The 22,750-nt window shown below is 46.0% G+C and overlaps 1 protein-coding gene across 5 annotated transcripts in view; it reads left to right on the plus strand.

Annotated features, from left to right (window-relative positions):
* The window catches only part of LOC138268266 (uncharacterized), a 237,814-nt gene that overhangs the window by 71,983 nt on the left and 143,081 nt on the right, over positions 1-22,750 (plus strand). For 2 of the 5 annotated variants that reach the window (XM_069217749.1, XM_069217752.1), the window contains exons 2-4: positions 11,361-11,516; positions 14,634-14,708; positions 16,205-16,331. In XM_069217749.1, the coding sequence (XP_069073850.1) occupies positions 11,493-11,516; positions 14,634-14,708; positions 16,205-16,331 (226 nt within the window). In that variant the 5' untranslated portion in view covers positions 11,361-11,492. Of the gene's footprint in view, positions 1-8,033; positions 8,149-11,360; positions 11,517-14,633; positions 14,709-16,204; positions 16,332-22,750 lie in introns of all 5 variants that reach the window. The other 3 variants (XM_069217753.1, XM_069217754.1, XM_069217751.1) reach the window with 2 other exon arrangements.

A 22,750-nucleotide genomic window follows, 5' to 3' on the forward strand; every position in this document is an offset into this window, starting at 1 on the left:
GCTGCAAATTCTAGTGCCCCTGGTAATAGCAGCGGTGGTGGGAAACCTACAAATAGCCAATCCAAGGGTGTAGCTGGGCTCACTACTGGCAATGTAGTTGGGGTTGGTCTTGTTAGGGAGACCACAGAGGCTGTGTTAGTCTGAGAAGGTGACATTGATTTGGCCACCTTAGTTGCTTGTCCCCTTAATATGGATAAGTACAAGCAACTTCCCCTAATAAATGGTGTTGAGGTTCAGGCCTATAGGGACACAGGTGCCAGTGTTACGATGGTGATAGAGAAACTGGTCCACCCTGAACAGCACCTACTTGGTCAGCAGTACCAAGTGACAGATGCTCATAACAACACTCTTAGCCACCCCATGGCTGTTGTGAATCTCAACTGTGGGGGGGGGGGGGTTACTGGTCCAAAGAAAGTTGTGGTTGCCTCAGATTTACCTGTAGACTGTCTACTAGGGAACGATTTACAGACATCAGCTTGGGCAGAAGTGGAGATGGAGGCTCATGCAGCAATGCTGGGCATTCCTAGGCATATTTTTGCTTTAACAAGGGCTCAGGCCAAAAAGCAAAAAGGACAGGGTAACTTGGATCCTGGAACAATGGACCAAGTGCTCCCTAAAGCTAGGGGTAGCAAGGGTAAATCCCTACCCACTATCCCTCCCTCTACAGATGATTGTCCTTCTGAGGAAGAAAAAAGTTCTCCCTGTGAAGAACCTTCACCAGATGAGCTGGCATCAGACACTGCTGAGCTTTTGGGTGGAGGGGGGCCTGCCCGGGAAAAGCTGAGTGTGGCACAACAAACCTGTCCCACATTAGAGGGTCTCAGACAGCAAGCTGTCAAGCAGCAAAATGGGGATGTCAGTGACAGCCATTGAGTTTACTGGGAGGACAACCTCTTGTACACCGAGGCAAGGGACCCAAAACCTGGAGCACCCAGGAGATAGGTCATTCCCCTGCAGTCCAGAGAGTTCCTCCTAACTCTTGCACATGACATTCCTTTGGCTGGGCATTTGGGCCAGATCAAAACATGGGAGAGACTTGTCCCCCTGTTTCACTGGCCTAGGATGTCAGAGGACACAAAGGATTTTTGCAAGTCTTGTGTGACCTGCCAAGCCAGTGGCAAGACTGGTGGCACTCCAGAGGCTCCCCTGATTCCACTACCTGTGGTTGGGGTGCCCTTTGAAAGGGGTAGAGGTTGACATAGTTGGCACCCTTGACCCTCCTAGTGCTTCAGGCAATAGGTGTATCTTGGTGGTTGTGGACCATGCCACAAGATATCCTGAAGCAATTCCTCTAAGGACCACTACAGCTCCTGCAGTGGCACAGGCCCTCCTGGGAATCTTTTCCAGGGTGGGTTTTCCTAAAGCGGTAGTATCAGACAGGGGTAGCAACTTCATGTCTACATACTTGAAAGCAATGTGGAAGGAGTGCGGTGTTACCTACAAGTTCACCACTCCTTACCATCCACAGACTAATGGACTGGTAGAGAGGTTTAATAAAACTCTCAAAGGTATGATAATGGGACTCACTGAAAAACTCAGGAGGAGATGGGATGTCCTGTTTCCTTGCCTCCTTTTTGCTTACAGGGAGGCACCCCAGAAAGGAGTGGGCTTCAGCCCCTTTGAACTCCTCTTTGGACACCCTGTAAGAGTTCCACTCACTCTTGTGAAGGAGGGTTGGGAACAACCTTTAAAAGCTCCTAAACAGGACATAGTGGACTATGTACTTGGCCTAAGATCCAGAATGGATGAGTCCTTGAAAAAGGCCAGTAAAAACCTTCAGGCCAGCCAGGAGCAGCAAAAGCAATGGCATGACCAGAAGGCTGTTCTGATCCAGGACAGAAGGTGTGGGTATTGGAGCCTGTGGCCCGAAGAGCACTCCAGGACAAATGGAGTGGACCCCATCTCATTGTTGAAAAGAAGGGTGAGGTTACCTATCTGGTAGACCTGGGCACTGCCAGGAGTCCCCTTAGGGTGATTCATGTCAACCGCCTAAAACCCTACTATTACAGGGCTGATCTCACCCTGCTCATGGCAACAGACGAGGGACAGGAAGAACAGAGTGACCCTCTCCCTGATCTCTTTTCCACCACTGAATCTGATGCTTTAGTGGAGGGAGTAGTTTTGGCAGATTGTCTGACTGCAGAACAGAAAGACAACTGCATAAATCTCCTTGGACAGTTTTCTGACCTCTTTTCAAATGTGCCAGGAACAACTTCCTGGTGTAAACACACAATTGATACTGGAGACAGCTTGCCTGTCAAAAGTAAAATCTATAGGCAGACTGACCATGTCAGGGACGGCATAAAACAAGAAGTGCAGAAAATGCTTGATCTAGGAGTGGTTGAACCTTCTGAAAGCCCATGGGCGAGCTGTGGTGCTTGTACCAAAGCCTCTCTCAAAAGATGGAAAAAGGGAGATGAGGTTTTGTGTAGACTACAGAGGTCTCAATCAGGTAACAAAAACTGATGCTCACCCTATACCCAGGGCAGATGAGCTCATTGATACACTGGCATCTGCCAAGTATCTTAGCACCTTTGATTTGACTGCAGGGTATTGGCAGAAGATGCTAAATCCAAAACTGCATTTTCAACTATAGGAGGGCACTACCAATTTACAGTGATGCTCTTTGGTTTGAAAAATGCACCTGCCACTTTTCAGTGGTTGGTGAACACAGTCCTGCATGGGTTGGAGGCTTTTAGTGCAGAATATCTAGATAATATAGCTGTCTTTAGCTCCACCTGGGATGGGCACCTGGTCCACCTTTGGAAAGTTTTGGAGGTCCTGCAAAAGGCAGGCCTCACTATCAAGGCCTCAAAGTGCCAGATAGGGCAGAGAAAGGAGGTTTATCTGGAACACCTGGTAGGTGGAGAACAGATTGCACCACTGCAGGGGAAAATCTAGACAATCATGGATTGGGTTCCCCCTACAACTCAGACCCAGGTGAGAGCCTTCTTAGGCCTCACAGGGTATTACAGGAGATTCATTAAAAACTATGGCTCCATAGCAGCCCCTCTTAATGATCTCACCAGTAAGAAAATGCCTAAAAAGGTATTATGGACAGCTAGCTGTCAGAAAGCTTTTGAGGAGCTCCAACAGGCTATGCGCTCTGCACCTGTCCTAAAAAGCCCATGTTACTCAAAGAAATTCATTGTTCAAACTGATGTATCAGAATTAGGGGTAGGGGCAGTCTTATCACAACTGAATTCTGAGGGCCAGGATCAACCAGTTGCTTTTATCAGCAGAATGTTGACCCCTAGAGAAAAGTGTTGGTCTGCCATAGAGAGTGAGGCATTTGCTGTGGTCTGGGCACTGAAAAAGTTGAGGCCATACCTGTTTGGCACTCACTTTATTGTTCAGACAGACCACAAACCTCTACTTTGGCTAAAACAAATGAAAGGTGAAAACCCTAAATTGTTGAGGTGGTCCATATCTCTAAAGGGAATGGACTATACAGTGGAACATAGACCTGGGAGTACCCACTCCAATGCAGATGGACTCTCCAGATATTTCCACTTAGACAATGAAGACTCATCAGGTCATGGCTAGTCTTATTGTCCTTCGTTTGGGGGGGGGGGGGTGTAGGAAAGTACCATCTTGCCTGCCATGTTACCCCCATATTTCACTGTGTGTATGTTGTTTTAGTCTATGTGTCACTGGGCCCCAGTGCTCATAAGTATGTGCCCTGTATGTGTTCCCTGTGTGATGCCTAACTGTCTCACTGAGGCTCTGGCGCGAAACTGGACAAAGGAAAGGGGAGTGACCACTCCCCTGACCTGCACCTCCCAGGGGAGGTGCCCAGAGCTCCTCCAGTGTGTCGCAGACCTCTGCCATTTTGGAAACAGAGGTGTTTGTGGCACACTGGACTGCTCTGAGTGGCCAGTGCCAGCAGGTGACGTCAGAGGCTCCTTCTGATAGGCTCTTACCTCTCTTGGTAGCCAAACCTCCTTTTCTGGCTATTTAGGGTCTCTGCTTTGGGTAATTCTTCAGATAACGAATGCAAGAGCTCATCAGAGTTCCTCTGCATCTCCCTCTTCACCTTCTGCCAAAGGATCGACCGTTGACTGCTCAGGACGCCTGCAAAACCGCAACAAAGTAGCAAGACGACTACTAGCAACCTTGTATCGCTTCATTCTGCCGGCTTTCTCGACTGTTTCCAGGTGGTGCATGCTCTGGGGGTAGCCTGCCTCCTCTCTGCACCAGGAGCTCTGAAGAAATCTCCTGTGGGTCGACGGAATCTTCCCCCTGCAACCGCAGGCACCAAAAGACTGCATCACTGGTCCTCTGGGTCCCCTCTCAGCACGACAAGAGTGGTCCCTGGAACTCAGCAACTCTGTCCCAGTGACTCCCACAGTCCAGTGACTCTTCAGTCCAAGTTTGGTGGAGGTAAGTTCTTGCCTCCCCACGCTAGACTGCATTGCTGGGTACCGGGTGATTTGCAGCTGCTCCGGCTCCTGTGTACTCTTCCAGGATTTCCTTCTTGCACAGCCAAGCCTGGGTCCCTGACACTCTAACCTGCAGTGCACAACCTTCTGAGTTGTCCTCCGGCGTCGTGGGACGCCCTTTTGTGACTTCGCGTGGACTCAGGTTCACTCATCTTCCAAGTGCCTGTTCAGGTACTTCTGCGGGTGCTGCCTGCTTCTGTGAGGGCTCCCTGACTTGCTGGGCGCCCCCTCTGTCTCCTCCTCCAAGTGGCGACAGCCTGGTCCCTCCTGGGCCACAGCAGCACCCAAAAACCTCTACCGCGACCCTTGCAGCTAGCAAGGCTTGTTTGCGGTCTTTCTGCGTGGGAACACCTCTGCAAGCTTCATCGCGGCGTGGGACATCCATCCTCCAAAGGAGAAGTTCCTAGTCCTCTTCTTTCTTGCAGAACTCCAAGCTTCTTCCAACAGGTGGCAGCTTCCTTGCACCCTCAGCTGGCATTTCCTGGGCTCCTGCCCACTCTCAACACTGTCGCGACTATTGGACTTGGTCCCCTTGTCTTACATGTACTCAGGTCCGGACATCCCGTGTCAGTGCACTGCTGGTGTGTGTTCTTCCTGCAGAATCCCCATATCACAACTTCTGTGCTCTCTGGGGGTAGTAGGTGCACTTTACTCCTACTTTTCAGGGTCTTGGGGTGGGGTATTTTTCTAACCCTCACTGTTTTCTTACAGTCCCAGCGACCCTCTACAAGCTCACATAGGTCTGGGGTGTATTCGTGGTTCGCATTCCACTTTTGGAGTATATGGTTTGTGTTGCCCCTATACCTATGTGCTCCTATTGCAACCTATTGTGATTCTACACTGTTTGCATTACTTTTCTTGCTATTACTTACCTAATTTTGGTTTGTGTATATATAACTTGTGTATATATATATTACCTTCTTACTGAGGGTACTCACTGAGATATTTTTGGCATATTGCCATAAAAATAAAGTACCTTTATTTTTAGTAACTCTGTGTATTGTGTTTTCTTATCATATTGTGCATATGATATAAGTGGTATAGTAGGAGCTTTACATGTCTCCTAGTTCAGCCTAAGCTGCTTTGCCATAGCTACGTTCTATCAGTCTAAGCTGCTAGAAACACCTCTTCTACATTAATAAGGGATAACTGGACCTGGCACAAGGTGTAAGTACCTCTGGTACCCACTATAAGCCAGGCCAGCCTCCTACACCTATTCAACCCCACTCCACTCTACAACACTCCTGCCACTGAATCCGACACCCCCCTAGTCAACTCTGCAACACTCTAATCATCCGACTCCACTCTACAGCATTCAGACAAATCCACTCTAACGCACTGTACTCCCCCACTCCACTCTGACACTAACAGAATCAACACTGGTGTACATCATAGCAAAACGAATCCCTTAGGTCTTGTATAGGCGAGACCTTTTAGCTTTGACAGTGCTTGTATTTACCTGTAGCTGCTTGTCCCGTCCGTGCTTGTCCATAGCCTGACCCCACCCTCTGCTTTGCCCGCACCGCCTGAAAAAAAAAAGCTCTGTGACAAGACGCCAGCGCTGGCCGCATCATATGGCTTGTTGACTAACTTAAATTTTAGCCATGTTGAGGAATTGGAATCTGAATCAACCATACACTGACCGTGGAGGAAGCCTCAAACCACAGTCTAAAACAGTGCTTGAAATGGAAAAATAGAAGTGCAGGTACTCTCTACCAGACTACCTGCTTGTTTCCGAGAAGTGCCAGGTACTCTCCAATGAAAAGTATCACGTTTTTCTTGAGAAGTGCCGGTACTCTCCCTCGCAAAATAAAAAAGTGCCGGCTCTCAGTACCGGGGAGTACCGGCCCATTTAAAGCACTGGTCTAAAAATATGATGATTGCCTGCTATTAATATTTTATGTTTTTCTCCCTTTCGCGTTCAAGCTAAACAGTGTTCAGACTTAGGTCTCGTTTCCTCCTTGTCTGTCATACACTGCTCAATGCTGTGACACTGCACCGACCTCTGCCATTTGTAAATATACATTCACACAACCGCCACTTTTTGGGATGAGCCATTTCACTACCTGTAACCCTTCTTTCATTATATTCAGTGTATTAAAATAATTCCAGTATATTAAAATACGTTTTGCTTTTTGACATCTGGAATAATCTATTGCAGCTTTTTTTGGGATCCTATTAGACAGTATCAAACGACCATGTTGCAAAATACATTAAAGTGACCTTGAAAAGGGATCGGTCGAGGCCGGGTAGCTTTGTCTATCACAAAGCACACTCCATCCAAGAGACATGCCCTGCTCCTTATTTGCTGTTTGTCCAGAAGCCGTCTGTTGAGTAAGCTGCATGTACACTGAGCATGAGCAGTCAATTGTGGGATTCCTTACCCTGTTCCTGGGAGTGAGTGACAATTGGATAAAATGTCACCATCCTGTCACATTTTCACCAAAACATGACTTCCTTTGGGGTAACATTTTGGTAGGCAATCACGCAATGTATTAATGTGTATTAATTAGATAGTTGGCATAACATAAGCCTCGTTTTATTATATCAGGAGCAGCGAACAATAAATATCTCAAGCAAGGTGTGTCGCACTTTGAACAGAAGGGTGGGTGTCCATTTGTCCGTACTACATTGAGACTTCAGGGAGTGGGTAGGTCGTTATTCCCCCTTGGAAGTGGGGAATTAAGTTTGCATCACTTGACGTCAGTAATGCAATTAAAGTAAAGCCCACGGCCGCTGTGCCATTCTTCATCATGCCTTCATATATACTCCTCATGAGAGTAGTGCATGCAACCAAGCAAAGGCCATAATAACAAATGTGGGGCCTGGGTGAAACTAGGTCACCAAAAACAGAATTTAATGGGGACAGAGGAGGTATGTAGCTGCAGAAGTGCCAGATAGTGCTTGTGAAGCTTACGTGACACATATGAGTCCTTTCTGCACCAGCATGCTGTATCCAGTCCATTTCGGCTTTATCCCGTTGTTGTCTGAGCAGAAAAGTGTGGGATAAGAAATTTAGGAAATGGGAGAGAAAATAGGCAAAAGGGAAAAATTTCCACCCATGCCATCTTTACCAAGTGAGATGTGTCGCACTTTTATATTCCCCCAACCCTCAACTGTTTGCGGAGTCTGGTTACCGGGGAACACACAATTGGAAAAGTTTAATTCAGTAGTTACTTTTTTTAGGTCACTCTTCTTTACAATTTGACGCACATGGAGAGATCAACATTTACCCAAAAACTTTTTGGTCGGTTGTAGAATTTATGGTTCAAACCGGATGTGGGGTGAGCGATTAAGTTCACATTTAATTTTAAATACAAATCTTGGCTTCTGTTTATAGTGCCCACACCCTGTGCAGTCCCATGAATATTTGAAGGTTTGCATGTATCCAATGTACAAAATATTAATGAAGTCTGCAATGCCCATGCTGTACAGCGTGAATAAAAAGCAAACACAGAGCCAGTAGTCTCAAAGGCGAGACCTATTGGCTTTGTCAATGCTTGTTCTTTATTATCATATGTAAGCGCCCCTTCAATTATGTGATTTCAGGATGTGCGCTGTACAAAAAACCTTTTATGTTTTATTTAACAGACTATAATGATGCTCCATGTATTAAGGAATCAAGCGGGAAATCCCAAGAGGGAGAGAGGGGAAGAAAGGGAGAGTTACCTCCATTCCCCAGAGTCACTCCAATATCAAAAGAGAGGTAACTTTCACACAGTATGCCTCGCTGTCTGAAAAACTGGACTCCTGTTTTTTAGCAGACTCTCACCCACATATTTCCGTATGCATGCTTCATCATCCAGTCCTCACACATTTCATTTTTACAGTACTGGGTGGGCTAAGCCCCTCTTGTGGGAGGAGCATTTGTTGTTACCTTTAAATTCAGTCAAGGAGACCGGGAAAAGGAGTAAATTAAAAATGCTTAAGTTTGCTCTTTTTTGTGGGATTCAGTTTTAAAAGAAAGAGCAGCATATGCACCAATCAAATAGGAATGGGGCGTATATAGAGAGCATAATGGCACCCCCGGCCCTCCCATCCCCGTCAACATGTTTCAGCTGGTTATGGAGTAGCCTATAAGTTCATCCAGGTTTCATCAGGACCACCCGAGTCCAACACAATTATCAATGATATACACTGCCTAGATTTATATGGCTGCATATTGGTGTAATTTACTCATACCATGCACTCACTTATATTACACGCGGATACCGCAAATTTTGATGCAAACCACCTAATTTAGGGCTTGACATTTTCTTCAGGTACCTGCAAACAGGCACCCAGAGGCCTGATCATAAACAATAAACCCAGAACTTTCCTAGAAGATTTAATTTTCAGAAAATAAATTTCCATGACAGCATGGCAGTGCACATGTGATTGGCTGGTGTTGATAATAAAAACTGCCAAGACATTATCTGAGGCCACGCTGATCAAAATAGAGGTGTCAAGGAATAATTTGAAAACCATGATGCAGGCTACCATGTATAAAAAGAAACTAGAAGAAATTAATTAAGATCTGGGATGGGTCATGAGTAGGCAGCTAGTCATCAGATACAGAGGGATGTAGTAGTCCGGAGGACCCGAAGAACTGACAGAGGAGGAATAAATCATGCAGGGCTAGGGACATATTGGGGAGTAATCCTTACACTCATTACCCCCAATGCACCATGGCCCCATGCCCCCATTTTCCATACCCTACCTTTTGTTGGATGGCACATTCCATATCCACCTTATTTTAATGAAGCCTACAACTCACCTGAAATAGATGTTTTGTTAAGGGGCGAGAAGTGGAAGAGAAAAAGGGAGGACAAAACTGAAAATCTAATGGGAAGATCACCCACAGCGAATGAACACAAGGAGCATGAGAGCTACCCTTTGCAGATGTCCACCGTCTCATACTCAACAAGGGTGTGGGTTTTGTCCCCATTCCAGCTGTGGGCACATTTAATCTTTGATGCAAACTAGCAGAGTTCATCAGGAAACTAAAAATCAAAGCTTTTTTATCTTTAAAAAAGGCAGCATAAATAACTTGGACACAGGTCTGAAGAAAAAAATCTGCTTTCAGCCCACCAGCTAGTACTGTCCCGATTGAGCCCCTAATGTTCGAACAAGCAGTGGTGAATAATGTTAACGCCATGGATATCTCACTCTTGCTCACTATCTGGCTGTTTCTCAATATAAGCTGGGAATAGAAAAAAGCCCTGACAACTCTAAGAATGGATGAGTAAATTGTTATAAAACCAGCTGATAACGTTGGAGCTATAGTAATACAGCATAGATGTGTCTGCCTTCTTAGTGATCAATGAAACTACGAAAAACTAAAAAGAAAATCCGACTGAAACCTTGAAAAGTGAGATTACCAATATGATTGAAGAGGTTGAAATCAACTGTTGGATCTCAAAAAGAGAACTAGGTTTCCTATCAGCTGATGAACCTGTTACTCCGGCGTTTTGCACACTTCCTAAAAATCACAAAAGCAGGAAACCTGTCCCTTGTAGACCTATTGGATCTGGTATCAATTCGGTCCTGTAACCATTATTCAAATTTAGTGACCACTTCCTATAACTCACAATTGAAAGAATACCATTTCACATGTAAGACACAAAGGATTTACTTAGAAGTCTGCAGGATATACATTATGTTCCAAAAGAAAACAGTCTGATCGGACTAGGTGTAGAAAGTCTGTATACCAGCATACCCCAAGAGAATAGCCTCAGAGTCATGGAAGATCTGTTATTCTCAGAGAATTAGCCACACAACATCCAAGAGCATGTTTTAGTAGAGTGCTGGAGGCTGTCCCTTACCAAAAACGTTTTTTAAGTTAACGGTACGCTGTACTCGAGATACACAGTGTGTCCATGAGGAATACATTTGCTCAGAGTATTGCATGCCTCTGTGTCGACCATTTGGAAAAAAACACTTTCAGAGACTGCATTCTACCAGGGAAAAGGTACATCAGTGATGTCATGGGGATTTGGAAGGGTGATCATGACAACACAATATGTTTTATGGACTGGATAAATACTGCACAATTACCCAGAACAGGTCATTCACAGATCGTTGAAACAGGCAAGTAACAACAACAGAGAGGCCCTCATCAAATATACATGGAAAAATGACCTGAAGAACCAGCTAGTGTGCCTTAGTATCTAACCAACCTTATCCAACTGTGTGAAGAAATATATCAGTAAGTCCTAAACACTGGCAGATTGAATTTAAAAAAAACATTGTTCGACACAAAGTGCCAGAAATATCAGAGATGCTGTGGTCCACACAAAAGCCTGTGCCAGAAAGAAACAAAATGCTTCCGCAACAAGAGGAATTGAGCCCACCTGGTATGTTAGAAACATACCGGATGAGGACCTGGTAATGAAGCATGCCACATAGAAATATGTGGGTGAGCGCCTGCTGAAAACAGGAGTCCTGCCTTTCAGATAGGCAGTGTTATGAGCAGGTTATCTTCTTTTTTAATTAATAGGAATCTAGTCCACATATTGGGTACACATGACAACTGACTTGACTCTTTGTTGAATAATGGTAGTTTAGTGAGGGTGGGAGGGCCATATATGTTGCTGAGTCGATGTTTAAAAGCTATCACTTGTAATAAATACCTTCCAATGCCCGTGATGTAATTGGATGTATTATTGTAAGCTCCTTCGCATTTTAAAGAAATACATTTTTTTGAATTTTGACTATCATATTTTTACATGATGTTTGTTGCATGATTTACAAGCTGAATATTTTCATGCATCTGTGCGTGCATGGGCTCTAAGGGCCAAACCAAACCCTTGGCTTGTCTCTCTTGCTTAATTTAGTCACTCGCCCACCTCTTATATATATACAGATGCTTTGATGGGTGTAATGTCTGGAAAAATAGATGTGTCAACTGTGGTACATGTGATCTGCTTTTGTTTACAGAAGCGAGTTGTGGGGCAGAACATTGGTCCTCTGAACAGGGATTTCATTACAGCCTGTACACAGCAGAAATACGAACTTCGAAATCTTCAAGAAATCCTACCTTTAAACTTCATTAATAAGACAATCGAAGAAATGTCAGAGAAGATTTTTCATCAGGTGAGAATGCCTTTGAGCACAATTTAATATTAATGTATATTCACTAACCCTTACCAACCCAATGCTTTTCATCTGAAACATTGTGACTGAGGTCATACTTAGGTAACTGTCTTAAAGTACTTAAGCATGAAACTCAAAGTTAAAAATATTTCTTTGAGGGGCAGAAATTGAGACTTCAAAACAAATTCAAAATAATTTCACGCACATAGTTGCTTTGGATGGTGCTGTTAGATTCATAACAGTCTATTTGTTGACACGTGTAAAAACAAAGTGTAATGTGTGAAAGAATAGATTGATTGCACTTAATGTTCCTCAGATTCATATATGTATATCAGCCACTTCACAAGGAAATCTTAAGACACGTAAGAAAGTCCCATAACCCTGCACACACCGTTTACTGCACGGAAACAGTTCCTCTTTACACACCTTTATTTACAAAGGAATTCCAATAGTCTGTAAATTGCAGAAGAAAGCATTATATTCTAAAGTTCAAAGTTGATTTTTATTAGCAAAAATATAATTTCAGAAATGGCCACCACGTTGTCAATGCAAACTTTCCAACCCTCCAAAGGCAACCATTCGAAATATATTCCCAAGTGCTAAAGCAAGAGGGAGTAACAACTTCAGTACCCTCTCCCACCTCCAAAAGTCCAGGCAGAAAGCCCAATGAAAAATTTCCTAGCTATCATAATGGAAAGTTGCAATTCTATTAAGGACTTGGAGGTCCAGCAACACACTGTGAAGGATCCTGCCATTAATGCCAGACTGTTTATATGAAGATTTTGTTCTGCAGAAGACTATTAAAGAGCATATGTGAAGAATTTCCTGCAACTTGTCCCCCAACCTGGCATCCGTTTCTGTTATTAGATCGGGTTGAGAGCCAAAAATGGCCTTGCCATTCCATGCGTCCATATGGGAAATTCACCATTGTAGTTCTTCCCTTGTCTCCTCTGAAAGGGGAATGGACTGGGTGTATGAATGACCTCTGCAGATAAAATCTTTCGGCATTGCAGTTCCCAGGAGTGTAAGGGACCTGGGAATATGGCCTGAATTAAGGATGAGAGAAGGCAGAATACTCTTGCTAGATGACATAGAGATATCATGGGCTTAGCCAAAGTTCTCTTGAGTTTCTGCTTTATCTTGGAGAGTTTCCAAGAAGGAAGGCTCACCATAGCCTTTACTAAATCTATCATAAACTCCAGAAATGTTGTACTCTGGGCTGGTGCTAAAGAAGATTTCTTCTCTTTGATCATGAACCTCAAAGATTCCGACAAGTCTGTGGTGATCTGGAGATGGGCAGACAGACAGCCAGGACTTTGATTGGGAATCAGGATGTTGTTGAGGTAGACTATCAGTCTGATGCCCTGCGTGCTCAAGTGTTCCACTACCAGTTTCATCACTTTGGTAAAACACCATTGAGCAAATGATAGACCGAAAGGAAAGGATGCAAACTTGAATATTTGAGACCTTCATTGGAATTGTAGGAAGCGTTGGTATGTAGGGAAGATGGGCACCATAAGATATGCATCTTTGATGTCCAAATAAACCATCCAATCTTTCACCAACAACAGGTCCCTGAAAAGGTGAATGCCTTCCATTTTGAAGTGGCGACAGATCAGCCACTCGTTGAATTCCCTGAGGTTGATAACTTGACGCTGGCCCCTATCCCTCTTTTCCACTAGTAATATATTGCTGAGGAAACCCTGGGGGTGAAGAGAGGCCGGAACTATTTTACCCTTCTTTAAAAGTTCTCCAATCTCAGCCTCTTGTAAGGCTGCCTGCGTAGGTGAAAAACACATGAGTTTTGGGCGAATAGGTTGGAATGGGGAAACGTAAACTCTACTTGGAAGCCTCTGATCATCTGAAGGATCCAGACGTCCGAAGTGAGCAGCTGCCAATTGTGAAAACACATCTCCAACCTGCCCCCAATACAGAGATCCTCGGAGACCAGAACACTCACCTTGAGAGCTATTAAAGGAATTGTTACCTCTTCCTCCTGCACCCTTCGTCTGGAGTATGACCTGGTGTGGTGGAAACTGCTGAACCTGGACTGGTCCTGCCACTGTCCTCTGCAAGTGGCTGAACGTTTGGAGGAGACTTGGACAGAAGCTTGGTTGGCTGAGAGCCCCCTACCACTGGCAAAAACACAGAGGCTGAAAATATGTTTGATGGAGGAATGGGCTTTGTCCACGGAGGTAAACGTACTCACAAACTTGCCCAGTTCTCAGATTAAAGGATCTTCGAAGAGACCGCCTTCTGCAACTGGACCAGCTTCTGATGTTCAAAGTTCTCCCACTTTGGGATAAATTTTTAATAACCGCGATCTGCGTCTCTCAGTGGAAATCGCACAATTTGCGTTTCCCAAAAATATTATTGCCCTTTGATGTTTTGGTATCCTCAGCCGAGTCCAAGATTTTGGACAGGGGTCCTGTTATGTCAAGGAGTTTGTCTTGGCTTGAGCGCCAAGAGCAATGTATTCTCTTTTTGGAATCGCATACAATCTTCACCAAAAAAGTGGCCATCTTAGGGTCAGTCTCAGGGGTGAGGGCCACTTTGCCCTCCAGAGGCAGCCTAGGGCATTCTGCTCTTATGCGACTCTTGACCTCCTTGTCTAATGGCTTCCGCAGGCAACTCGCGATATAGGCTGGTGCTTTAGGGCCGGGGACCATTTTGAGGGGCGACGGTGTAATAGCCCCCCTGGGTCCAACATGTCACAGGTGGGATCAGTATGTGGTGGGTGAGTCTCAGATCCACCGTCGGTGGGCCTGGGTTCAGGAGAAGGACGCCAGGGTCTGCATGATTCCCCGTCTCCGTCTGAGGTATTGGGGGAATCATCCGTATCTCCTAGGTCTGGGGTAGGAGAAGTGACTGGGGAACCTCCTGAAGTGCAGGAATCTGGGTATCAAGAGGGGAAGGATAGGCATCCATAAAAGTCTTTTAAGATGCGCAAAGGCATCTAGGTAAACTCCATGGCCCTCTGTGCGTTTTGCGTTTATTTTCCTTGCCAGATGCAGAGGGTCGCCCTGGAGGTAAGTGAGTCAGTGACCCAGAAGTGTCTTAACTCGCTTCACGGGGTTTCTGGCATTGAGCCTGAAGCTGGTGTATTTTCTTCTCCAGGGCACCATGACCTGGGAAACAGCCTTGAATCTGGAAACATCCATAATGTGGCAAAAAAATGTCATTGATGGCAAGGTAAGAAACATTCTCCACCTCCATGTATTTTCCCAAATCCTCCATTGTTAGGATGTTCAGATTACAGGGCAGTGCAAATCTAGGCAATGCAATGAAAAAGGGAGGAAAGGTAGGGGGGGGAAATATATGTACTGGTGGGAGGGGGAACTCCGTGAATTTTGCACAATCCCTGCAGGGATCAGTCAAGGTCCACAGAGGGCTAGGGGCAGTACTCCCTTGGTCCTTTGGAAACTGTTTACCTCGCCTCGGCCGTGCCCCAAAGGAAACCTCCCTCAAGGCTGATTGTACCTGCAGCGCGGGTGTAATGCTCCAGGTGGTGGCTCTTGAAATCAAGAATTGCGGGGTAGGACGCGCCCTGAACCGACCTCCTAGACCCAGCATGCAGCCTACTTGTGACGCCCAGGGTCCCCTATTCAAAAGCATTGGGACCCCGATGCTGAGCTCGACCCTGCAACCGGCCGCCCCTTTGCTGCTGAATTTTTGTGTTTGGTACCGACATGTGGCCCCCTGGTGCTCTCTTAAACCCCCCAGGTCTGCCCTCCGAAGACACGGGTACTTACCTGCTGGCAGATCGAATTCCGAGTGCCCCCAGTCTTCATAGGAGCCCATTTTAAATCTTGCAGCAACTTTGACTTCTTCACCCGGCTAGCCCCGTGTTGCTGGTGTTGGGTGTTTGGGGTTAACTTGAACCCTAACCTGTGGATATCATAACCCCCGTCTTGTGCTTACCTCGGACCTGTGCTAACCTTTCTTCCCCCCAGAGCTGTGTTTGAAAATTCACTTAGTGTCAACATTTAAAACAGATTAACTGGCCAAATTGAAACAAAGTGGTGTTTATACATATGCTTGCTACTTACCTGCAAATGTACTTAACTGCAATCAGAATTGTGTGGTACTAGAGATGAAGTAACAAAATATATTTTTGCTAAATAAAAACAATTGGCCTACAGTTAATTCATTAAGTGTGTGCTTCTTTTATTGCCTGTGTGTGTACAACAAATGCTTTGCACTACCCTCTGATAAGCCTAACTGCTCGACCACACTACCACAAAAGAGAGCGTTAGTATTATCTACTTTAGCCTCTGTTAAGCCTTTGGGGAACCCCTGGAATCTGTGCACACTATTTCTCATTTTGATGTAGTATATACAGAGCCAGCTTCCTACACTGCTGTACATCAATTCTAGTCTGTGCCCTCTTTCGCTTAGATACAAGGGGAAGAAGGTGAGAGCACATCACATAGGATGTTGATGTCCTTTATTTGGTTCTCTTGCTTGAGATTCGGAACAAGTTGTGAAGTGAAATTCTCATTGGACAGAGAATATAGTAGTCTGTGTAGAAGTGTCTATAACAACAAAAAAGACTGGAAGTTATCTTTGTAGGAGTAACAGTCCACAGATAATTCAGTTTTTTCCAATTATTAATGACCACCTCAACACATGCCTTACGTTTTCTGGGAAGAGACTTAAAGATAATGCTTTGATTGCATTGATTTCAGGTATCAATTACATTCAGTGATGTTGCTGCCTACTTTTATGAAGAAGAGTGGAAGAGATTGGAAGCCTGGCAGAAACAGCTTTACAAGAATGTCATGAAGGAAATTCACAAAGCTCTCTTCTCGATGGGTAAGGAAAAGGAGCAGTCCTCATCTCCATCCTTCACTAGTTTTTTTAAAGTACTTTTGAGTAAATGTTGAATTGATTGGTTGGCTTGAAATAAGTTATTTGTCGTTCATGCACAAACCCTCCAGCACCTATTATCAGTTTCTTGTTATACACAATCGACCCAGACTTAGTCACTTGAGCAAATAAACAGGTCTGTTCCTGAGACTGCATTGTTGATTCACAGAATTGGCACAGCCGTGATAGCATGTCTTGTTTCATCCCAAGAGTAGGCCCAACCTTTGCATTATCCTCTATTTAACCTTAAAAAATTGTTTGGTTTTGCATAAATTCATGTTTATACCTCAGCCACAGAACCAGCCTAGCACTGACATCTGTTTGTCTTTACACGTACACAGTCACAGCATCAGTACTACTATATGAACTTTCACATAAAGGCACTGTGCTTAACATCAGCTTCTCCATTTTTTTTCACTGAATAGGCCACCACTGCCACTATTGCCACTGCTTATTCACAAAATCAACACTGTCCTCTCAGTCCATCTGTTCATTTAAAGATTGAACATAGTCCTGTAATCTGTTTTTCACTTCACTCACTGAATTGACTCGATCACACCAGTTCAGTGGAATGCTTTACAAGGAACTTATCATAGCAGGAGTATCTCAAGTGTGTGGTTGTCCTTTATATAGAATAGTTTTTGGCATTGTTGATAGATTCCAGGAAGCAGACTGTGATTGGGCAGGGTAAAAACATAATTGGTGTATTACGAGACAGCCAACTGTCAGTGTGGTTCAATTTTACATAATTACATGATACATTTTACTTTGTCATGACACAAGAGCTAAATTGAGTTGAAGATAATTACATGGTTTAGAGCCTAGGCCCCCTGGTTCCGTGGACAGCACCTTAACCACTGGGTCTAATTTCCACCGCACTTCTCCTTATCTACCGAACATTCTCAGTCTGTGTATGTGATCCTCAGTGTATCTGGAGAATAGACGCACTGCTAGAAATAAATCTGCTGTTAACCCATAGAATAGGCTCAACCCAGTATTGCAGCCAATATTTATGAAAATAGTACATGCCCAGTTCTGATATCAACAAGCTTTTTTTCTTCCTGTCCCCACGCTTGCCGTGGCCTAAGTACCACCACCTCTGTTTTTCCACAGATTAACAGTTCTGAAATGCATTCCTTTCATTATTTGCAAAATAGACTCAGCTTGGTCAACAAAGTGATCTGGTCGATTCCTTCCCTCCAGGCTTCTGTCCCCAACCCAAAGAAAAATCTGCCCATAAGGACAACAACCAAAAGAGATCACTGACAGCTGTCAGTGTCAAAAGCCAGTCCCAAATCTCTGACCTCTGTGTTTTTTCAAAGTGAGGGGCAGTAGACCCAGATATTAAGTTCCCTTTCTCCACTCTCCCTCCCACCAGTCCAGGGGTGGTCGCCTGAGATTGGCCACTCAGCCCAGTATCTGTAGCCTGAGGCTGAACAGGAGTTAGGGGGAGTTGTTCTTCCCCCTGCTCCTGTGTCTCGGTCTCTGTACCTTCTACAGTGGAGTGGTACTGAACTGGCAGAACCCCTTTGGCAGCCATCCCACCCAGTTCTCCTGACACAGGGGGAAACTCATTCCCCAGAATGTAGTCTATGGGCATCTGGCTAGTGACTATGGCCCTTCTGTGGATCACCTCACCACCCCACTCTAGGGAGATGGGGCGCCTTGGGCCACTGCTCACCAGAACAACCCTTCTTCTCAAAAGGGACATGGGAGCCCTTTCCCTCCCCCTTTCCCTGAGACTTGCCTGGATCTCCTTTGATCTCCCCCTCACTCTGTTTTGGGGGAACCTGAACCATCCTTCTTGGGGTCACTTCCAGGTACCTTTTTGGACACTCTGGTGCTGACCTAGAGTTCAGCCTCGTCAGCAAGCTTACTATCTACCAGGTGTTGGTGCAGCTCTATAAAACAGGTACTGAGCATTTGCATCCTCAGAATCAGTCTGTACATCCCATTGAAATCATCTACTTTGCTGCCCCTCACCCAGCCCTTCGGTGTCTTGCTGGCATAATGTATGAAGTCCACCCAAGACTGGTGTTGGAGTTCGTGGCTGTCTCTGAACCTATGCCTGTATTTTTGAGGGGCCAACCCAAATTTAGAGAGAAGAATGGCCTTCATAAGGGCATACTTGGTCTGGTCCTCTACCTCTAGTGTCAGGAGTATGTCCCTGCCTGCCTGCCGTGGGCATGTATCGCCACAAGCTACCCTCAGTACTCCTGTGGGACCTTGGGTACCCCTAAGGATACCTCATAGGCTGAAAACCATTTATCTATATCCTCCCTCCACTTAACTGGGCATTAGGTCTTTGAGTATGCAGACTCTTCCCTTCTTCTGTAGACACTGCTGATTCGCTGCCACCATTAATTGGCTTTAGTGTCCAGCTCCCTCAGACTCAGTTCTCAGACTAAGCCACCGTAATCTTTTTGTCATGTTATGGTATAATCGTTTATAAAGCTCATGTTCACCAGTCTCTTTGCTCTCCTCCTTTCTCAGATTGGCCAGCTCCAGCTTGAGCTCCTAGTCCTCAAACTCCAATTGTGACAGGCCTTTTTAAGACACACTGTTCCCTGCCTTTCCTTGGTATCCCTGGATAGCTTGGCACAGAAAGCAGTCAGGCTTAAGTTGGAAGCAATGAGCAAAGTATTTATGCAGCACACAAACAGTGATAAAGTGAAAACACAACACAATAAAAATCCCAGACCAATTTAGAATAATAGAGTACTTTTTAATACATGATTTGACAACAGAACCATCAAATCCAATTAGTAGACCTGGAGTAATGAATTCTTAAAGTTTAAGGTTCAAAATAATGCTTAAAAGCAAAAAAGCTCCAACTGCGGAAATGTGGTGATGCTAGACTGGGGCAAAGTCAAAAGTTAAGGCTGATCGCGACGGAGCACAGTTTTGTTACACAAAGTGGCTGCAGAAGTGTCCGAAAAAGGAATGTTGTCATAGGGTAACCTAGGAGTGAAGCAACAGTGAAATTTTTTACCTTTGGACTTAGTCTTTGATATGGAAATCGAAAATCTCTAGCGGGACAAAGTAGAAGGCTGTAGCCAAAGGCAGTCCACTAGGTCAGATACGCCTGTGGCAAAGGACCGCCAATATGGATTTGCTGCTGCGAAGAAGAACGTAACAGGAGAAGCCGAGAAGGCAATCCAATCTGCGGTGTACCTAGGCAGATAGGCGAGCAAGTTGGTCCTAGTATCCTCCTGGTTTTCAAAACACATTGTGGCCAGATTATTATCTAAGTCCTCAGTTTTGGAACTTGGACATCTAGGCACCTTTAGCACCACAACCAAGGGTCCACCAGTGGATGGAGACCTCTTGGGGGTTCAGGACTCACTGGGGCTGGGTCCAGGTGCAGATTCAAGATGGTGTGGCCTGTTATGTCCCTGTGGCTCTGAACAGGAGGCCAGCATACTAGCCCTTTGAGTCACTTTTTGGAGTCTTGAGTACAGTTGAAAATGCAGGGCTCAACAGCAAGGCTGACCTCTGAATGTTCAAGGCAGTCTCCAGGCAGCAAAGCTGTCCTTTTAAGTAAAGCAGCAGACTGTTAAAGTACACAGCAGGTCAGAGTAGCAGGCAGTCCTCTGAGAGTCCTTCCGCAGTACCATAGTGAACTGAAGAGTGGGTCTTAATGCTCTTTTTTTTTATCCCTGGGTGCCCTGCTCCTAGAAGGTGGGAGAAGTATATAGAAATGTTCTTTTAAGTTCCAGGAGTTTCCTGCCTCCCCTGCCCTGGCTCCCAGCTGACTACACTGATCACAATCGGTCTTTAAGCCTATTGTGTTATGGCAGAGCACAGCCAGGTGCAAGTGGGACTGTGCTCAACTCCCACTGTGTCCACACACTCACATGGTGCTGACGCTACAAGTCCTACACACTTCTCTCATAATGATGCGTTGAGGGGATGGTAACGAGGCAGTTCCAATTCCTGGGATGCATTTCATGTTGATTCACAAGATTCCCACTTTGACATATCAGTCCCTATAAAGCCTCACCCCAAGACGACATGTCATCATATCTGTAGGAAAGTGCCCCTTTTTGACATGGTCACCCCCACGTTTTGCCTGGACATGTTTCTGCCCCCCACGGGTGAGCTCCTTTACTCTTGGGTCGTCAGGAACAAAGACTACTCTGGGAGACATGTTTACACCCCCAACAGGATGACCTGCAAATCTGCATTCCATGGCAGGGGTCTCCAAAGCAGCCTGCCACCCTTGGTATGTGGATACGGCATCCTTCAGAAGTAGGATACTGAACGCCGGCCCTCCACCCCAGGGCCCATTTGTTACCTGGACAGGCAGGAAAATTATTAGTCAGAGAGGCGTGCCCTCTCTCAGGCTAGTTCCACCTCTAAGGTGGGCTACCTGATGTGGATATGAAATTTAGAAATCTGTCAGCTTGGAGATGGCAGAACTAGGAACTCTGGGACAGTGTTATGCCCACTTCCCAGAGAAAGTGGTCATATGGGGGCATAGTGATCCCAAGGGTACGTATCCCATTGGCTCCCACCCTACACTCCCCTAAACGCCCCATAATTCAGTATTTAGGGGAGCCCCTGGCACCGGGAAATCTGATTCCTGCTGACCTACGAATAAGAAGGGCTCTCAAGAGCTATGAGAGCAAAGACTGAGGAAGCAGCAGCTAACAAGGCACCAACACTGCTGGCCTCTCTGCTGTTCCCGCCGAATTGAGCAAAAGTCGTCTCATCCTGCAAGCTGTCATGCCTTCAAAAGGCTGGGAGGACTGCCTGCCTTCAACAAAGACCCAGGAACTCCATTGGAGCAGTGGGGCTGCATCCTTGCAACCTGCAGGCACCCCAAGAGACATGAGAAGACTCCAGACCGCCAAAACCCTACACGGGAAGCACCACTGCACCTGTGCTGCCTAACCCAAGCTCAATTGGGCCAATGGTGCCAGCGTGGTCACCCGGCTCTCCAGAGACAAATCCCCCCTTGGGCTTGCCCACTGTGGACTCACAGATGCCGCCTGGCTCCTCTGTTTGAGACTCGCTCGACTGCGAGTGCTCCCAGTCATGAAAATCCAATCCCTCAAGACACTTCTGCAGCCGTCGCCCCTGGCCTGTGGAGAAAAGGACCTAAGACGTCCCCTTGTCCCCAAGCAGCGTGAGAGCTGAGCCCCCTTGCTGATTCAGCCTAACTGGCCTCCCAATCCAAACCTGCAGTCTTTTTTAAAGTGGACCGTTCCCCATTGACTAACAGTGGGCATCCAAGGCTGTATTGCACCTCTGCACCTGGAAGCCCCAGTGCCGCCCAGTGGGACCTGTTGGTGTGATCTTGGACCTTACCCCTACTTATCTTAAGTGCAGGAGACTGGTCCCGTAAGTCGCTGTGAAGTGCACAAATGCAATACATGTTTTTCCCTCATAGGATAACATTGAGCAGCCAGTGCTGAAAAGATCCTCTTCCCCCCGCTGCCCCAGTGCCGCCCGAGGTGACCTGTTGGTGTTTCCTTGGACCTCGCCCCATACTTACCTTAAGTCCAGGAGATTGGTCCTGTAAGTCACTGTACTATACCTGTATGCAGTACTTGTTTTTCTTCCATATAACACATAACACGAAAAATGCACTGTCAACTTTTAAAGCCTGAAAGTATTTCTCTTGTAAAACTTACTTACCTGATCGTATTGATGCTGATGCCTAAATATATATATAAAGAGATGTTATTTTTATAAATTGGTATAGATCTCCTTACTGAGTACTGTACATCAATTATCGACTATGTGTGTATTTGCAGATGTCTACTGGACTCTTTGCACACTATGGCGGTCATTATGAACATGGCTGTTCGGCCAGCCATGCTGGCAGTGGCGGCTGAAGCCACCAGCCGGCACGGCGGGTCGAACCGCCACATAATGAAATGGATGACCCCCGCCAGCGGCAGCCATCACCCACCGCCGTGCTGGCGGCGGGATGAAACACCATCCGCCAGGGTAGCTGCGCTCCCCTGCGGATAATGTTTCAAATGCCGCCAGCCTTTTCCTGGCGGGATATCCCGCCAGGAAAAGGCTGGCGGAGGGGGTGCCCCTGCACTGCCCATGCACTTTGCATGGGCAGTGCAGGGACCCCCGTGCATGCCCCCATCGCGCATGTCACTGCCCGATTTACGGGCAGTGACATGCGCGACGGGTGCTGCTCACTCCTAGTATTGAACACAAATACAAGCCTTCCTCTACTGATCCATTTTATTATCAGGCACACTCTGTGGCGGATTTCTAGGTGGTAACTACAGCTAGAAAGAGAGCAGCTTCACAGAGTACAGGTGATGCTTTTCTCCTAGAGAAGGAGAGCAAATGTATTGATGCGGCAGGCAAGAGCTTGGGAGTTGGCCATTCTAATT

The sequence above is a fragment of the Pleurodeles waltl genome, chromosome 12, assembly GCF_031143425.1.
Source record: "Pleurodeles waltl isolate 20211129_DDA chromosome 12, aPleWal1.hap1.20221129, whole genome shotgun sequence".
Taxonomy (NCBI): domain Eukaryota; kingdom Metazoa; phylum Chordata; class Amphibia; order Caudata; family Salamandridae; genus Pleurodeles; species Pleurodeles waltl.